The sequence below is a fragment of the Vitis vinifera genome, chromosome 8, assembly GCF_030704535.1.
Source record: "Vitis vinifera cultivar Pinot Noir 40024 chromosome 8, ASM3070453v1".
Taxonomy (NCBI): Eukaryota; Viridiplantae; Streptophyta; class Magnoliopsida; order Vitales; family Vitaceae; genus Vitis; species Vitis vinifera.
The window spans coordinates 11,921,926-11,942,009 of NC_081812.1; the positions used below are offsets into that span (position 1 = coordinate 11,921,926).

At 35.4% G+C, this 20,084-nt stretch overlaps 1 protein-coding gene across 8 annotated transcripts; it reads right to left on the reverse strand.

Moving 5' to 3' along the window:
* Positions 1 to 1,750: 1,750 nt before the first annotated feature.
* Positions 1,751 to 18,277, reverse strand: LOC100251742 (B3 domain-containing transcription repressor VAL2). 8 transcript variants are annotated; one of them, XM_010655034.3, is made up of 13 exons: positions 17,923 to 18,275; positions 17,626 to 17,765; positions 8,657 to 8,738; positions 8,444 to 8,545; positions 7,252 to 7,913; positions 7,032 to 7,128; positions 6,692 to 6,866; positions 5,714 to 5,790; positions 5,163 to 5,588; positions 4,809 to 4,858; positions 3,698 to 3,811; positions 3,550 to 3,617; positions 1,751 to 2,857 (listed from the first exon to the last, which is right to left on the reverse strand). In XM_010655034.3, the coding sequence occupies exons 2-13, from the start codon at positions 17,745 to 17,747 to the stop codon at positions 2,058 to 2,060; spliced, it is 2,775 nt and encodes a 924-aa protein (XP_010653336.1). In that variant the 5' UTR covers positions 17,748 to 17,765; positions 17,923 to 18,275; the 3' UTR covers positions 1,751 to 2,057. The 8 variants fall into 8 exon arrangements, with proteins under 8 accessions (XP_010653336.1, XP_002267484.1, XP_010653338.1 ...); XM_002267448.4 differs by having other exon boundaries at positions 17,896 to 18,275; XM_010655036.3 differs by having other exon boundaries at positions 5,163 to 5,480; positions 17,896 to 18,274.
* Between the last annotated feature and the right edge of the window lie 1,807 nt (positions 18,278 to 20,084).

Sequence of the window (20,084 nt, forward strand, 5' to 3'; positions counted from 1 at the left end):
GAAAAGTCTTTAGAGATAATGTATTGAATGGCTCTTGAAAAATAATTACTAGTTGATATTTTCAACCATTCTTCAAAATTTGTCAGCATTTAGAAAAGATTGCACATTAATTTAGTTTGAATTCAACAAAATTTTCCTCCTTCCGCTTTCTTGGATATCTGGGTTTATTCTTTAGAATCTTTGCCATCTTTTTCCACAAGAAATCTTTTAATTAATTAATTAAAATCAGTCTTCCTCTGTATTTCCGGGTCTTGAAACTAAGACCAGATCAAGGGCATTTCTTTTTCCTCCCCTTGACATTAATGTAATTAATTTAAAATATAGTGATGCATGTGATAGCATGTTAAAAAGGATAAAATATTTTTTTTTCTAAAATTAAAAATAATATAATGAATTAATTTACTTATTTTTTTAGTTAAAATGATATTAAATCAGTGAGAGGTAAATTAATAAATAATATTTTGTATTTTTTTATTTTTTTATGTAAATATTAACAAACATTTATAAAATTATTGTAAAAAAGATGTCTGATTAAGTTTAAATCTCATAATATTGAAATAAAAATATTTAAAAGAATAATATTAATATTTTTTAAAGTTTTAATTAAATACATCTTATCACCAATCTTTAATTTGGAGTGTCCCAACTCCCAAGTGGTGAAATCGAGAGAGAGAGAGTATTTTTTAAGGTTTTAATTAAATACACCTGATAAATCCTTAACTTGGAGTGTCCCAACTCACAAGTGGTGAAAGTTGATAGTCTGACAGTCCCAAGTGGTGAAAGTCGATTACCCCAAAACATGATTGGCGTGCGTAGACGGTAGACGCTACACGTTACAGTCTGAGGGGAGTAGAATCCAATGTGGATCCACAAGAATGACTTTGTAGGGTTCAGTACTTGTGGGTGGCTGACATCAAAGCAGTACTGTAGGTTTTGAACATTGAGCCAATTACCCAGGTAAATAGTAAATTAAAAACACCTTGTCAGAGTTGTAGTTGAAAATGGATGACTCGAAGGTTCAATTATGATATTTTCCATTTTTAAAATTATTAACTCAAATAATCAAATTCTATCACATCATAAAGCATTCAAATTCAAATTTTATAGATGGTCGATCACAAAAGTCAATGTAGTTTGAAATTTTGTGTATAATTGATGATTATTTAGTTACAATACATTTTTTTAGTTCATATTTATTTTAAGACAATTTTGATGTAAGTAAGCATATTTGTTACGATAAAACCCTTAAGGATGTTGTCTTAGGGATGTAAAAAAGGTGTATCATTTTCTTATGGTTAGTAGATTATTTGATGATCAAGAGATCAAGTAATTTTTCCATGTTGTTTAATATAATTGGATCATTTACTTTTGCATAGGTTCTTTTGTGCAATTGGAATATTTAATTTTACACAAGATTATAATGCTCTCGCTATAAAATTAATCCAAAGGGATAAAACCAGAAATTAGAAATGAAGTATTAGTTTAAATCACCCCTCCCTTTAGGTAGTTTTATCCTATTAATTCTTTCAATCTCAAAGTAGCTTCAAATTCACCATAAAATCATATCACATAGCAACAGAAGACCTTTTTTGAGCATATGACCCCATCACTTCTGTCGAAAAGGATCCTGTAAGGGACCTTTGAACTAAACCAAGGCAGGGTGCTATTTTCTAGGATAAGTCAAGCTGATAGGGGAAATGGATACTTCAAATGGAGCATAGAAAGAAAGAGGCAATAAACGGATACTGAATTAGAAAAGAGAATAAACTGTTGACCTAAACATTATGAAAAGCAAATCCAATTTCTTTGTTACAAATGATGATTTCTGGCATGTTAAGAGTCTAAAATCCATGCATACATCCTCTTTTAAGAAGAAATAATTTTCTATGACGCATATTATATGACAAATAAAAACCTCAAGCACCCTCTCCAACCATTGGTACAAGCAATACCAGGCCACAAGAGAAAAACGGAGAGATAAGTATGTAATTTATAGAGAAAGGAGTTGTTCTTACCAGGAGAGTGAAAAAGGTGGAAAGGGAAGAGGAGCTCACGAATTAAGCATCATTTTTGCTTTGATCTTGTCCAGAGTGCTCCTCATCTCCCCCATTCTCTCGCTCTGAAACTGCAGGAGCAGTAATACAATGATCCTCATTTAGTGGTCCTTCACTCTCTCCAGTAGCTTGTGGTGGTGGCACATGTGATCCTGAGCTGCCTTGTTGCTCGGCCAAGCTTTTGAGACCATTCTGCTTCAGATATGTTTCCAAAGGAAGACTTGCCACTTGTAGAAGACTCATCATGCTCACTCGGTTTGATCCCACTTGCAAGTCCTCCTCACGGTCAGGATGGCAATTCAAGTCTATTTTTCCCTTGCCAGTTTCACTCAACTTGGTGGACAGATTGTTGCTTTGGCTCCTAGATTCTGACTCGTTTGCCAACCCAGCTTCACTCTCCGAAGGGTCAGGATTTGGAGTGGCAAGTCTTGAGGTGCTGTCCACTTCTGCTTCATCCTTAGCGCCCCAGATATTGTGATTTATCTGGGCAATCTCTGCTTCACGCTCTGATTGGCGCTTTTTTTTCCGCATCATTAGTGTTTTAAAACGACGTTTAACTGTCATACATACATTGCATGTGCAGGTGGGCTTGTGCTTGCCCTTCCCACTGGGGGGCTGGATACACACAATGCATGAGCAGCCTGGGCGATGCCTCGGGTGTTTGGTTGTGGTTGCAACTGATGTAGCGGCTGGGTCGCTCATGTCATCTCCAAGGGCTGCAGCATTGGCCAGAGCATCTAGGCCGGAAGGTTCATGCTCCTGTGCAGGCCTATGAACTGCTGCAATTCGACGTTTTCTGAAATCTATTAACCAGGAACAGAAGAAGTGTCACAAATATTTTTGGATTCAAAGTAGACAATACTCCACAGAGAGAGAAACGGACATCATTTCATAATATGAAACACGTGTACACATGCATACACAATGACTTCCCTATTCCAACCCTGACACTAGTTGCCCAGACGTGTGCTTTCATTCCAAAATCATGGTTTTAAATTTTCAAAGATTGAAATTTATTCAGTAAGTCCAAGTTTAAAACTCCAACCCCAATGGGGAAATACATTAATAAAAGAACAGTAGTGTGCAAACGTGACCCTTGGAAGGGTGTATGTATTAGTAGGCTTTTCAAGGAGACTACAAACCCCACTGTATGGCAGCTTCAAGACAAAACCTGATTGGGACAAACATCTCCCCCGTTGGGTGTTCAATGTATCTGATGTAATGTCATGCACCCATTAATAAAGGTGCTATTATTCATTAAAATTTTAACTACCAGTTGCAACTCTTCAAGACCATACTGGGTTCTGTGGCCAATAGCATTATATCAGTAATGTCTCCACAATCCTCCCTGGCCACCCCCACCGACAAATTTATGAAATACCCTCATGCAAAATACAAATATTATATATAAAAGGAAACCATTTCTCAAAGAATGTTTCAGGCTGCAGCAATTATTTATTTAGATAAAATACAAGTACAGATGCTGGCATCATACCCTTATATTGTCTGAGAATATGTTCGAGTTCCCTAGGGCTCAACTCATCTGGGGCAGAACATGAACACCTGGATTACAATAACAGAAGGTCAAGGATTTAAAGTTTCTCTAGTGGAAAAACACTTGCATGGAAACACTTATAACTGACCTGCTTTGATCCCACAAATTTTCAGCACACGTCCACTGACATGGAACAAGATAATCATGGGGCACCTTTCGCCATTTAGAGCAACTATCACACTGAACCCATTGCTCCTCTCCCCTGGATGATCAAGCTTAGCAAATTAGATGGATTCACCTAACAGAAGTCTCAAGACAGAAATCTAGGTATCAAAATAGCAGACACAGAATTTCTCAGGATAAAAAGTGACTCCTCTTCCATGTGAGGTACACGTGGCACCATAATAAATGGGCACTAATTGGTGCCAAATTGTGTCTTGATCCAGGGTTCAGACAACTGGATAAATTTTTTACTTAAGAACCTGGTATTATGTATCAGTAGATCCCTATCACTGGATGAATGCTGCATAAAAACATAAGATCATGACAAGTTTGACACATTTTACTTAGGAAAACAAATTTTTGGAACTGCATCATTAGAATTGGAGATCCTTGGCATCCAAGGAGGAAGGAGAACTTGGTGGTAGGGATGGAGGTAGTATTGCTGAAGGACCTTGGAAGAGTTCATTTTCGGAGGCAGAAGTAAAACTTGTACAAATTAATCAAGACACTCTTTCTCCTAGATGGGAAGTTAAATCTAGTGATCTCACAAGTACTGATTTCATATTTTTTCTTCTTTTGATTTCTTAGGCTTGGGGCCACCCAGTAATTGTCACTAGACAAAACATGGGAAATGGAAGCAGAAAGGGCAATTCAAAAAGAAAGAAAACATGACATTAGGAAAATAAAGCATTAAAGAAGTTTGTAAATGAAAAATAAAGGTGCTGAGAGTAGGTAACACTCATGAAACCTATTTTCCAGATGTTTTAGCAACATTTCCCATGGGAAACAAAGGTTGAACATTTTCAAAGATGGAAAGCACTTATGAGAAATAAGTTACCTTAAAATTTTTTAAACAAGTTTCCCACCAGCTTTAGAAATGGGTTTCTGGGAAACTGAGTAGAGTTTCCATCATGGGGAAAGTATTTGTAATTATGATCCAGATAGCTTCACTTTGCATGTGGGGTTCAGTCATTGGTGTTCAAAAATGCTACTTCACATGCAAAAATGTATTAGAATAAGTTACCAGAAATCCTTACCCAGATGGGAGGGTTGTGAAAATACTCCTCTTTCCAAAAACAGGGGGTTCCTGTATGACAAATAAATAACATGATAAGTAATTATTAGTAACCTATATATATATGTATGTATGAAAAAGAAACAGCAATCACATAGCTTGTATGAACAAACAAGGTAGTATTTATGTTTAAGACTGAAACAAGGAGCCTCAGCAAATAATTTGTACTTTTTTCTTTTTATTTTTGGCAAACTGCCGTTGTCAAAATAAAGTCTGTAAGTGGCATTTGGATGCTTTACGAGTGTGAGCTAGCAGCAAGACAATTTATAAAAGCTAATTGCATTACTATTTTGAGAATTGTGGAAAGTTTGCTTACAGTGTATGCCTCAAATTCGTAGTCCTCAATCACGTCAATGACTGGCTTGACACTTGGGGGTGGGCGGAGCAAAGACTGTGCCTCTTCCCATGTAAGCCTCAGCTCCAGAGCATCTTGGCCATCGATTAGCAATCTCTTACTTTTAGACCCAATTGTTCGAGTTCTCTTCTTCTCTGGTACCAGCATTGATGGAAGCAGCAAGCCCTCTCTTGTCTTGCCTCCATGCTTCTCTGTTTTATGCCAGCCAATATCCCCACTAGCTGAATTCAAATGTTTTGACAATGCATTTAGATGGGGATCTGTGCTTCCCTTCAGCGACTGAAGAATGCCAGAGTAACCACTTATTATAGGTTGGTTCTCAATAACACCCGAAAAGAAAGTTTCACTTGAATGAGCGCCATTAGGAATGGCAGATAGTTGGGTGTCCTGTTTAGTTAATAATTTATATATTAATATTATATGATCCAGGTTTGCTAACATGAAAACTCACTTTGTTTTCCAAGTGTGTGGATGCAAATATAAGAGTTAGTTACATCAATGAAGTTGACTACCTGCATGGAAACGGAGTTAGATGCTTTCCGGAACCCCATAACAAGTTTTCCTTCTGGATCCATACGGCTGAATGTTACTGCAGCAAAAATATTAAATGGATAAAAATGGAATACCAAATGTATCTTAGCTTCTGGAAAAGAAAAAAGGAAACAGAAAAGGAAGAAAGAAAAACGAAGGGGGAAAAAGGAAAAACCACACCATATATAGGAAGTGACAAAGACAGAAGATCATCAGGCATAAGACAGTCATTGATAATGTTAGAGCAAGTAATTTGATAACATTCTCTAAAAAATTATCAAATAGAAATTTCTGTCAGAGAATGGAATGACAGGATGTGACAGCATAATCATTATTGTGAGAATCCTAATTAAAGTCTCATAGTTAGGACCCAAAACACAACAAAACAAAAAAATTAATAAGGTCTTGTTTGAAATGGTTTCTTCAAAGCTAAAAGCTCTTTTTTAAGCTCAATAGAGCTTCTCTAGATGTGTTTGGATAATTTTAATAAAACTTCAAAAAGCTAATTGCCTTAAAAGAAAAAATGAAAAAAAAAGTTCAACAGGAAAGTTAGGACAATATTGTTTACTGTGGAAGCCCTCTTTTTGGCTTATTGCAGGAAATTGTTTCATGTTTAATGAAACTTTTGTAGTACCAAGATTGTCCCTCTAAAATTATAGACTTAGCTTCAACTTCTACCAAAAGCCAAAACGATATCCCAAACAAGGCCTAAGAGAAGAGTAAAGATTAATACAAACTAAAATATGCTTAGAAATTTAGTGCCTCTGGCATTCTTCAAGTAGAGAAAATAGCTGAGACATGTTTATATCATGACAGTTGAAAATTTTTCCTCTTGTATAGCAATACAAATCAAAAGAATGACGAATGACTTCACAACCATTAGTTTTTGTTGATTATTAAATATGCTAAAATTGTTGTGGCATGCCTACATAAAATACGAAGCAGGCAATAGAAGTTACCAGTATCTCCAGCTTGTAACTGCATTGACTGTATGCATGGGGTCACACCCTCTAAAACATACATCCTGCTGTTATTATTGGGCCAAAACCTGAATTGGAACACCCATTCTTTCCCCTTCACATCCTGAATCCTTAAAGGAAGGCCCTCTGGTTGAGAGATAGGAGGAAAATATGCCTGCAAAATGGTTTAGTTTCAATTGATATACAGATAAGGTTCAACAAAAATAAGCTTAACAGTTAAATTTGGGAAGAACGAAAAAAAATGAAAAATGCAAAAGACAACCAATAAATATTATTTTGTCAAATGAAAGCCAGACTAAGCACACAATGGAAAGCTTACTTCAGCACATGCTTTTGGGAGCACTAAACGACCAATACGACCAGCATCACTGGCACTTAGCATCTTTTCAAATAATGGTACGATGGTGGAATTTGAGCTTCAAGAAAGCATGATTAAAGAAATCGCTGATCGAGTTGGTGAATAAGCATGAAAATTAAAAAAAAATTAACAGCGAAGCAATCTATGAACTTCAAAATAAAAATGACATAGTCAAGGATACTCTCCAGATATTTGCTGCAATTCCTGGTCTGTGATCCTCGGCCAATAACGAGGAAGCAACTGATTCCGACCCCGTCCCTCTGCAGGTGGCCTTGCAACACGTATTTGTGGAACTATACCTGTATTTGTTTCCAAAACAGGAGAAAGTGCTGACCTTGGGGGCTTGGGCAAAAGATGGCGAGACCTAGGCCCCTGTTGGATGGGAGTGGATGTTTTGTGTTGTTCCCTTTCTTCAACGACTGCACTAGGAAACACATTTGGATTTCCTGAAGGAGCACCCAAGGTGATACTCAAATTTGTCTGAACCAGAGACTCATGTATATCTTTGACCATCATGTTTGCTTTACAAATATCTAGTTTGGCATGTATGGAAGATCCGATGGATGCTTGATTTAAATTTGACAAACATGTACTACCAGTTTCTCCCTGAGGTGGCAAAACTTCCTCCTGTTTCATTTGGCCAAGAGACCCATTTATGTTGTCATTTCCAGATTGAAGAAAGTTTTTCAGTCCATCACCCGATGTATCATTCCCCAACTGTGTAAGCTTCATCTTCTCAACACTACCACCATCTAATTGATTGTCCACAGAAGTGCAACGAATTTCACCCACATTATCCACTGTCATTGCACCACTTTCATTAGCCTTTTCATCACCTGTCATCTGTATGACAATTTAGAAGTATCATAAATCCCTGAAGGTTGAAAGGAAGTGATTAAATTGTAATATTCAATCACTTTCAAGTGATTAAAAAAATCTGATGTATGCTGCAAAGAACAAACTGAAATGCACACCTTATCAAATACCATCATAAACATCAGATAAGAAAGTTGTCTGAAATTAGAGGTAAATTCTTACTCTTTTCTTACTAATCCTTTTGTCACCTTCATTAATTGAAAGATACATAAATCTACAACACCAGATCATCTTAAACCATAATTGGAAATTGGAACTTGTTAATAAACCATTTGTTATTTGTTTCATTAATTGGGAAGTGTTTATATAGTTGAACGAAACAGATGATAAAGAATCATACAAACTAATCAACGAATTGATTTTGGCAGTTTGTAACTGATATGATAGTAGGATGGAACTACAGAATTATTAAATGCATCCAACCAAAAATTATAAAGGAGTATGTTTGTGTAACTTTTCCAAAAGAAGTCATAGACATGTAAATGAGTTGATCTTACAGGGTGAGGTCCTGAACTTCTTATGCAGTTAATACAATTTACGCCACCACTATCAAGTAGCTCAAGCAGAGACCTGGAAGCAATGCATCCACAATGGAGACGCTGGAAACACCAATTGAATCATACTTTTCAACAATAGCATGAGTTGAAGAAAAAAAGTGATGTGAGTTGGGAAGAAGGAACAAGATACGAGTTACTGGACTACCAACTGACCTTGCCACATGCAGTACATTTCCTCCAACCAGAGTCCTTTGAGTGAAACATGTCACAGAAAACTAGTTGCTCAAAAGCAGACCTGGAGAGAATTCAGTTGCAAATAGAAAGTATCATCTAATAAGTCATATGGAGAAACCTAATGTTTTCTTTTCCCAATAAATATAGATAAAAAATTGCAGCTCATCATGTAAAATTGTCATAAAATGGTGACTATTAAGTCCCAGCAGTCAGGTTCCAGTCACATACCTAGTTTCTCAAAAACAATAAATGCCAAATATTATTATTCATAGGGCAAAAAGATAATTGTAAATAAAATTGTGTAGTATTTCTAAAAAACAAGGGAAAGAAAACCAACCATTAAAGGTCAAGTTCAAGCCATAAATTGCTATGCACTCTAGGCATCTCCATGTTTCCACCTTCTAAGGTTCTCAGCATTTAGATAGTCGTATCTAGGCCAAACAAGCTGGTGGATCAAAAGTTCCTAGTCATTTAGAAGAAATTGTTGTCTTCATGGGTGTCAGCCCATCATCATTAGTGAGGTTTCACCGTTTAACCAGAAATTGTTAAATCATCCAAATCCAGACATAATTAGGATGATCCAGTACCAAAATTTTTTCAGCCTCTTACAAATCTCAATGCATCTTTAAAACATATTTAGGATGTAGGATGGACCAGAAACAAATTGCATGTGGATACTCAAACCAAATGATAAAATATCCTTATTTTTATTTGCATGTAATATGGAACACATAATATGATAAAATTAAATTTAAAAATTTTACATAGGGAGAAATTAGATTCAAAATTTTGCTTCATCACTGTATGAGGGTAAATTGTTCTGTCATTCACAGATTGCAATGACTTGATTAGTTTACTTACGGACAAGACAAAGATGATGAGATGTGAAAGGCAATGCAGATAGCAAGTCAAATCACATGCCCTTAATTTCTTACAAATAGAATCCTGCCAATAGTCATTTAAAAGCAAACAATAGGAAGACAAATATTTATTCAACCAAATATGGCATGTATTTCAAAAAGAATAATAAGCTCTTAAATAATTTGTATTTAATTTTATCGGGATAGATTAAACTAAGGTAACTTATCAAATATATTTATCCCCACAAAAGATACATCAAGGGATAATCATTAATGAAGATGTTTATCAAGAAACTCTATTATCAACCTCTATTGATAGCCTAAGCTCAAAAGTGTCATCAGCACAACTTGGAAGAGAGATAATTGAAGCTTCATCCCTGAAGAACTTTCTTCAATCCAATGGACTAACAATCCCAAAGCTCTACAAGATTTTGTCACTCAAACCTATGCTCATCATTTACGCCCACAAACTACAAGCCAATGAGCATAGTAAAGCTCTTTTAAATTATAGATATAAAGCTATACAAACATCATTCCTTCAGCATTTAAGATCTCAAAGGCTACATTCATGGTGAAGCTTTATTCTTCTCTTATATGCTGTAAGCCTCTGCAACTGTGTCAACACATCCCAACCTTCTGCAGCTGAATTCACTTTGTCTGGGAACCAGCTCTTCGAGTCTTTGACTGAAGCAACTTTGAGAAAAAGAATCAGAGGATATTTTCTTTATTGAAGAATTTTCAGAGTTTGCATTTCAATTTTCTTAAACTAATAAATCTGAGATGGTCAACACTTTTCTCATTTTTTTTTCAGGTTTAAGATTTGTGTTCACAAATTTCTAGAAAACCCAGCTAAATAATCTCCACCTAATTCCTATTTTCAAGTGAATAAGTTGTGATCATGTGACTAGCAACAACAGCAAATGAAATATTAACATGCACACTTAATGTGACATTAGGGTAAAGGACGTGCACCAATTTTCTTTAAAAATAGCTACTTTAAAATTTGTCTTGGGCTTGTGAATTTAAAAAACACCTGGACAATTATCCTTGGTGGAGGTGAAGAATAGTACCATTGTTGTGGCAAAGAAGCTATTGGCTCACTTGCTAAATCACAAAATTCAAGTTTGGGTTCTACACTAAGTCAGCATGGGACATGGATTACACCAATTATCAAGTCTACAAATTATATTTTTCATGCCACTCATGGTGATTGAAGCAACTTTAAGTGGTTTAAGGCTTTAAGCAATGAAACAAATTGGAAGAATAGTCGATGCTATCAAAGAGCATTCACAACATAATCAAGAGCAAGATGCTCACAGAAATAAAACTTCAACACAAGCTTGGTTGATGATAGCATGTTGCTAAGATCCTTCTTGATTCACACCATAAGATACTTCAAAAACCTTCTTTAAAAGAAAAGGTATTGCTACAAATCAGCTAAAACATTTTATCCTAGAAAATTTTGTTGCAAATCAGCTGAAGGATTTTACCTTGGAGAAAACTCCTAAAACATGTGACAATGAATCTCAATCCCCTCTCCCACAAACCAAAGTTTTAAAAGATGCAAGGCACACTTATGACATAAAGGCAACCCAACACACATGTCTAAGTGAAAATCGGGTGCACTCCAAGTCTATGTGTAATTTTATATCATGTAACAAATATTAACGCGCAAACATTTATAATATTTTCATATATCATTAAATAGTACTAAAAATTTCAATTCAAGCAATTAAAGACATCAAAATTTCACACATTTTACATAAAATCCAACAAAAATAATGCTAAAAAAATCAGTTATCATTTATTTGTGTACTATACATAAAATCACAAAATAAATAAATAAATAGATAAAAATAATTCAATTAGTACTAAAAAAAGCAAATAAATTTGTGAACTACATATATATACTGAGCGCCGCATCAATGGATAATCGTCCTTTATTAAGAAATAATTATCACTTATAAGTAGATAACTGACAAACAAAAACCATAAAGCTATTATAGTTAATGATTCGCAAAATGGCTAATAAATCAAAGAAAATAAAAATGCCTAAAATATTGGGATCATAGGAGTTGTGCGTGTTATGGACAACCTACACATACATTTTTCCTTTTCTTCTTCTTCTTCTTCTTCTTCTCCTCTTTTACTCTTCTTCTTTTCAATCTCTTTCTTGGAATCAAGCCTTCAAATCTTCTTTTTTCAAATGGTAGGGTGAAAAGGTATTGTTTTGTCTGTTGTTTTAAAAATACTTAGGCTCAAAATGACCTTTTTTTTTTCTTTTCTTACTATGGTAGAAAAAAAAAATAACTGCAATTAGGTGCACTTTTTATTGGCCTTGTGCCTTGCTCTAAGGGTGTGCCTTTTACACCTAAGTTGTGCCTTGTTGAATGCACCTCTCCTTGTTCTAAACGAGATGCTAGAGGAGCCATGTCATGTCACCTTACCACTGAGAGCATCTTCGAAAACCATGCCATACACACCAAGAAGAGTTGATAAGGACACCAATCAGCTACCAATCATTAAAATTTCAACATTTTGATAGGACAAGGAAATCCAAGGCAACACAAGGGTCAATTTATGGGGACATGCAACAATCTCAATCTTTTTCCGTTTTTTTTTTTTTTTAAGGCAAATTTTTGTCCCCATAAGGGACTTGAACCTGGAACTTGTGTTTAACTCTTCATTCATGTACAAGATCCCTAATAATTCATTGAAACTAGCTTCACTCACATAACCATCATTTTACATATGAAGCGGTAAACCCTATAGCAAATCCTAAGAGATCACCCATTTTATTTTTTATTTTTTATTTATAATGAGGAATGCACCCTGCCAATAAGGCATTTATCCCAACTGTTGATAAAGCAAACCCTGGATAACATAGGTCCACTTCTTTATCCTACACACTTAAATTGAAGGAAAGCATGAAGCAAACCTAGATGAAATGGGTCTAACTCCCCTACACCACTTAAATACAAGGGAGGCTTAAACTAGATTAAGAAAGATCAGCCCATTTTAGATTTGTTCTCATAGGTGATAGATTATGAAGTAGTTATTAAATTTAATTTATTGCTTTTTAAAGTAATAATACATGTATGGCATGCCCTAAAATGAGACTACCTCAAATAAATTCCAAATAATGTGTGAATAAATTATAATAATATTACACAAAAACTATCAGCAAATATTAAGAAAAATATCATTGTCTTCAAGACCCTAGTTTTTGCGTTTTTCTTTTGTAGGTAAATTATATACAAATACAAATATAGTAGGAAAATCATTTAATAAACAAGGTTGTAATAGTATATAAAATGTATGCAAGGCGCACCAAGGCCAAAAGAAAAGAAAATATAAAAGGAAATTGACCCACCTAAGACAACCCCAGATTACCAATTAAGTTCAAAAAGGAAAAATTAGCATCTTCCACTCAACATTGGGCTGACTAAAAGAGACACTTAACAAATCAGTTTATTGCAACGAAGTCCAGATGTTCTACTTTTTCAAATATTATATTTTTACATAACTCATAATTATTTTTTTTAAATCTAGGTTTTGCAACCAAGTTCAACACGTTTTCCAACAACATTAAGTTCCCAGTGATGTTTCCATACTATTTAAGTTTTCATAGTCCACAATAAGCATCTAAAACATAATTTAGTTCAAATGGAAATTTAACTTTATTACAAAACAAAATTCAATTGAGAACATTAACGTTTAGGTTTATTCTAGGTGAAAGGCCTAGCCATGCCCATTGACAGCTAGGGTCAGGGGCCGATTAGGCTCAAAAAGTAGTCTCAAGCCCAATCAGAAACTGTATGGGCCGAGCCTGAACTCAAGATAAATGCCTATGATCCATTGGGCAAGCCTAAATGAGTCCACAATTGCCTTAACAACAAAAATATTGTCATGACTGTTAGTGATTGCCAGTCATGGCTAAATTTTAACTACCATGGGCAACTACTGTTCAGAAAAGGCACTGTTATCTTCAATCTTAATATAAATTAAGCATATGATGACATTAAAAAGGTCATTTTATCCTGAGCATCATACTGCAACTTTCTTTTCCATTTCTCTCTTCGAATCACTAACTTGACCATTGGAGAAGGTGTTCTATAACCATCCCGAACATTTTTTGTTTGCATGTTGTTGGATTCAGGCTGCTCACTCCATTGAGGTTAATCTACATGAAAGTTGTTGATGTTAGCTGATTGTGGAAATTGACAGCTTGACTGATTGTGATTGACTAAAATATAAAACTTATACAAGCTGTAAATTAAGGTTATAAATCAGTGATAAAATTAGGATTATAAATTAAGGATTCCTAGCTTGTTTGTATAGTTGACTAATAGTGACTACATTCAATGTATTCTTGGATTATTTTCCTTTATTGTTTTACCTGTAACCTTATATATATTAATTGTAAATTCCTCCATTAATACAAGAATGCAATTCCATGATTGTTTACATGGTATCCAGCAAAGTACTATTAAAATTGCTTCTCGTTTCTTTGGCCTATATTGGTGAAGCCAAGTGCATTCTTCTTTGCTACAGCTTTAACATTTCGTGGCCTTCATTGCTGAAATCGACATAGAGAAATACAATCTTCATTGTTGGTTCTCCCACATTCTCTCTGCTTTTATTCTCTTTCTCAATATGTCTGAAATATCTAGTAATGTCCAAATCTCTTCCTCCATAAAAAATTTCGATCAAGTTGTAATCCACTCTTCCTCTAGTGAATACCAAAATCTCCAAGCGTCATTTAGGCTTAATAGCCGGAGTTATCTGGTTTGGTCTCCACATGTGAAGGCATCCCTTGAACGAAAGGGGAACCAAACAATTTAGTTAGATCGGTACCAAGCTCAAAAGACCCACAGTTTGTACCGACAAAACCCACCCCATTGCCATCCCTCTCTATGGTGATCTATTGATTTATCATCTATTGTTAGATATAAAGAGTAGATCATTAATTTTGCAAACTTATCTATTAATCTATTTATTGAACATAAGAATAAGGATGCAACATAAAATGGTTCCTTGTGGTGCAGGAATAAATAATCCCAAAATGTTGAAAGTGTTGCCAAAATTCAAGAGTAAGGTTTCTTTTTTATCACCTTATTTTCCCTATTGTCAAGTTCGTTTAGAAGCAACGGAAATCATTTGTCCCATATTGATTCACAAACAAATGCTTTGAGATTATTTGTTAAGGATCAATGATGAATTTTTATACGATGTAAGTAGTATCATGCAAACACTACACTGAAATAAGAACAACAAAAATTTAAGGTGACCTACTTAAGAACAATTTAACCTTTTTGAGGGTTTTCTTTTTTTTCTTTTCTTGCAAACAAGAAGTACAACTGAAATTTCCTTTCTTGCAAACAAGAAGCATACAACTGAAATCCCAATATATAACTAAAACACCATAGGGTAAGGATGGGCATTGTTCTCTTGAACAAAAAGCACAAGCAATCCTCCAAGAAAGAAAATCCTCTAGGATCATAGTAAATAAATCTGTGTTAACAATGCTTCCTAGACGTTTATTGGAAAATAAACATCCACAAGTACCAAATACAACTGAAATCCCAATATACAACTAAAACACCATCGAACAAGGACTACTATAACACCAAAAAATAAAATAAATAAAATAACGGAAGAAAGCTCATGGAGGTAAAAACTCCTAAAAAAACACCTTGAAAAGAGAAGCACTACACTTTGCTGACCAGTCTGTTGGTTGGCCAAGTGAAGGATCCACCAAACTAGATTTGGAGATGGAAAATTTTAGGTAATTAGTCATCTCACTTTTGAGGGTCTCATAAGACACCAAGAAGATAACTAAACCAAGTCACCTCCCACTAGGAAGTGATTAAAACCTATAGGAAAAGCTAAGGTGAAATCTTTAAGTAATGCCAACTCCATAGCCAATCTCTCCTCAATGGGCTTAGAAAAAGATTTACCCACCTCTCCTTAATGATCCTGGAAGACTCTGCCAATACCCATTTACCTTGGGTTTCCCAAAATGACTCTAAGGGTTCTTTTATTTGCCTTTTACATCACTTTTCAATCTAACAACAAGTTCAATCAAGACCAAGGGAAGGCAATAGAAATTTGAGGCAACTAACTTGGGGATAAGTCAATCAATTTCTTTTCTCACTTTTTCAATGTGCAACACTAACCAAGAGAAAGGTGATGTCACTAGAAATTTGAAGTTACCAACTTGGAAATAAATTAACCAACAGAGGTGTGGCTGATAGGAATTTGAGGCAATCAATTTGCATATTCTTATGAAGTTTTATTTCTTTTGCTCTTACACTACTCTATTTCTTTCCTATTTCTTTGCCACGTCAAAATATATGAATTTCATCTCCTCTTAGACCAATCTTAAAAAGAGTATAGGAACCTTTACTTATTAATTGACTCCTTTCCATTGTATACCTTCTGCCACGTCTAAATACCCTCTTCTCTTACAAAAAAGGTCAACTGAGACCATGGCAAGGCTACAAGAAACTTAAAGGAGACTAAGTTGGAAACATTTTTTGTTCCTTCAAAATATTTGTCACTTCCCTCTTTTGTTACCTCTAATGTCCTCTTCTGTGAAATTGATCCAGAATCAAGTTAACCAAAGCCGAGCAAGGCTTATAGAAACTTGAGGATTTGAATCCAGGAATGAGTTGATCAAGACTGAGGCTAAGCTAATAGAAATTTTGTGGTTACTGAGGCCAGAAAATTCCTAAGAACGAACATTTCTTATTCCTATGCTGCATCAGAACGCCTCTACTTCACTCTATTCCTTTGCTGCTTATTTCCTTTTCCACTATGACTCAGAATATAGAATATCCCCCTCTTCTTTCAATTTCTTTTCATCCTTTTCTTTTCTCTGTTTTTTGCGGCTTCCCTCCTCTTCTGCTACTTCAGAATATTCTTTTATCCATTCTGTTTGGTTGCTGCATTTCTTTTTAGCTACATAGGGAATATCTTCTTCGTCTTCTCTGCTCAATTTCTTTGTTGCTTATTTTTTCTCTTCGGCGACTCCTTATACACAGCCACAAAATTATACCAAGAAAATCACCAAAAATGCAACAGAATACAGAGCATCCTCTTCCTCTGCTAAGAATAAAAAAATAAAAAATCTTCCCCTTGTCTATTTGGCGAAATCCTTCCTCTCTGCTACTCTCCATCTATAAACAGCCATATAATTGTACTATCAGAAACACATACAATAAGAAAATAACTTCTTCCTCTTCTTGGTTCATTTCTTTGCTGCTTCCCTACTGTTCTTCACCAACATTCATTCAGAGCTATTCTTTGGGTTGTTGTATTGAGTGTACATCTAATACAGTTGGTTGTATTATATCCTGGAAACAGGACATTGTTAACGCATGACACCAAGCCATTGTCTCAGAGAAACAGAGTTCAGACACATCAACTGATAAGTCCACCTCAATTCCATTATTTAATTACTGAAGTTCATATTCTTTGTAGCATCTGAGCTCTAAGTTTATACTCCGGTCACATGAGCTACAGAAAAAAGAAAATAAGAAAATAGACAGAGCACAGAACACCATCTGTTCCCTCCTCTCTGCTAAATTTCTTTGCTACTTATGGTTCACCAACATCACTATAGCTGCTCTTCAGACCCAGAGTCATTTCTGTATTCTGGGAATTGTACTGGGCCCTATCACCTGTTATTCTTGACCATATCTTAAAGAAACAGATCACACAGCTCAATTGATTAGTCCATTTAATTTTCATAGTTCGCTTCGGCTTATTTTCGTGATATCCAAGTTATTAGTTCTTCACTACACTAAAAAGATACCCAATATGCCATTAATTGCAATCAACAAACATGCTAAGAAAAAGCAAGCTGACAAACTCAAAACAGAAAAGGAAACAAACGTAGCAAAACAAAACACCCAGTAATTAAACCTCCAATAAACCCATAAATCCCATAAGTAGTCCACCAAAAGTCCACATGTACTAAATTAAAACCTCCATTAAACCCATATATCCAGTACACAGTCCATAAGTATTTAGTGCATTAAATTAGCAAATAACAACAAGGAAGAAGAGATCCATCTGGATTACCCGCACTTATCGCAGAGAATGGCGAAATCACCAGATCGCAAAGCCCAACCTTTTCTCCACTCGATCGTCGACCCCGACGACGCCCCGGGGCACGACACGTTCGCGCAAGTTTTCGATGCCATTCATAAACTCAATAACGCCTGCAAAACTCACAAAAACAAAATCCAATCAAACAAACAAAAACCCTAACTCACCAACCCGGCTCCCCGAATTCAATCAACACCACAACCGAACGACAAAATTGATCAACCCAGACAAAACAACACGAACACGAAAAACCGTAGAAGCGAAGCTAACCCCACAGCTATATCCCGAACCACTCCCTCCGTCTGTAAATCAGAGCACGAACACGCCACTACAAACTTTCACTCCATCTTCCGAGTCCTCGAACTCCCGAGATTTGATCGAAGAATGGCGGCGGGGCAGAAATCCTCGGATCAGCAAGGCGTCGAACACCGCCGGCCACCGGCGAGTCCAATCGGCGATCGAGTTTTGGGAAGAAGCGTGTGCATGCAAAGCCTCAGAGAGAAATATAAATATATGGAGAAATGGAGAGAGAAAGAGCGATGTAGAGAGAGAAAGTGAAAGATGCAAAAATGCATGCACGACACTTCAAGACTCGGCGAACTCTCCCCACTTACCCCCCACTGTTTATCTTTTTATTTTTCATTTTAAATTTTAAAACCTCTCCAAAAAATGGAAAATTACCCCAAAAAAATACTCCCCACTCTCACACCTTCTCATATCTAATCACTCGCGCTTTGATTCGAGGTCTTCTGAGTTTAATAACGAGAATGAGTCCAACTGCCATCCGGGGTGGCGAGTGACGTACTGGCGAGTGCGGAGAGCGTGAGGAAGATACCCATTTTTTCAGGTTTTGAAATAATTTTCGAATTAGGGCGTCAGGACACCACCGAAAAATGCGCCACTAGCCGGTTTTTAATCCAATAGCATATTTCGCATGCAATGGAGTCGGGCGTTGAATTACGGAAATACCCCCCGAAATACGTGGATTTGACGGCCGAGCCTTCGTGGATACGGCGGTGTTGGTGTTCCAATGGTGCAGACTGGAGAGTACGCTTACCCGGGTCCTCCACTTCAACGGTCTCATGAGTAAACGCGTGACCGCCGTGGGTTTGTTCTTCTTTTAGGAGTCAACGCCAGGGTGCTACATCCGACGGTGAATATGCTCTGTGACGTCATTCCATTAGGTGATTATGATGCCCGGTGGGCCCCAGAACCACGGTACCTACCGCTGTGAAAGAGAAATGCTAACGCACGCGCCGGGGGTGGACCGTTAAGCTCTGCACGATGTTTTACCATAAATAAAATAATTAATTTGTTGAAAAAAAAACTATATTATAAAAAAAATGTGACTTCAACGAAATAATTAGATTTTGGTGATTAACATTTTTCCATTTTTATTACTGGGTCATAATTACAAAATTATAAAATATGTAACATTTAAGGCATGATCAAATATTGGGTTGTAGCTTTTTCCAATTTTGATTAATGGGTCATAATTGCACATGCATTCAGTATGGTGGTAAATTGCTGGTGTGAATATGTATATTTATTAATCTAACAATTCATATTTATAAATAACTGTCAATCTTATACCCTATTTGTATTAATCCATAATATTATCTTTTAATATAATAGAATTATTTCACTAAAATGAAGGGAATAAAAAAAATGAAACATATTGCAAATATTTTTTGAATGACTCATTCCCGGGCTTAAGAGTTGTATTGTTACACCCCGATGCTATCTATATTTATTAATTATTATATAAAACATTTGTATTACTCTCTTCTATAGCATATTATGATTCACCTCCATTTTCATTATATTTTCCATTTTCATTATATTTTCAATACTCTTCTCACGTACCAAATTCAGCTTATTATTTATTTTTTTAACTTATTTTTCATACTATCTATATTTATTAATTATTAGATAATACAATTATATTATATAACATATTTATTATAATAACCATGTTACTATCATATTTATAGTTTTTATATTGGTCCACACCATGAATATATATGTTATACTTAAAATAGTACACATCAAATCAATAATTTGTTGAAAAATAAATAAATTATAAACATGTAATATTTGGGGAATGATTAAATTTTGGTGACTAACATTTTCCAATTATGATTGTAACGACATGTACCCAATTGTGTAGGACTTAAAACGAATAATATCCACTTAGTTTGGAACAAATCGTTATAAATGATATTAAAGTCGATTCTTCATCTCGTATAGGGGTTTATTTGGTCTCATAGGAAGTGTTTGTTTGTTTGGTTCCTCAATTTCATGAGACACAATTATGACATAATGTCTACATTAAGGATGTTTATGATATCCTATATCAAATAGATAAGAAAGTTTTTAGTGTTATATAAGCATGAACCTATTTTAACCATATATATGCGTTTTAAATTTAT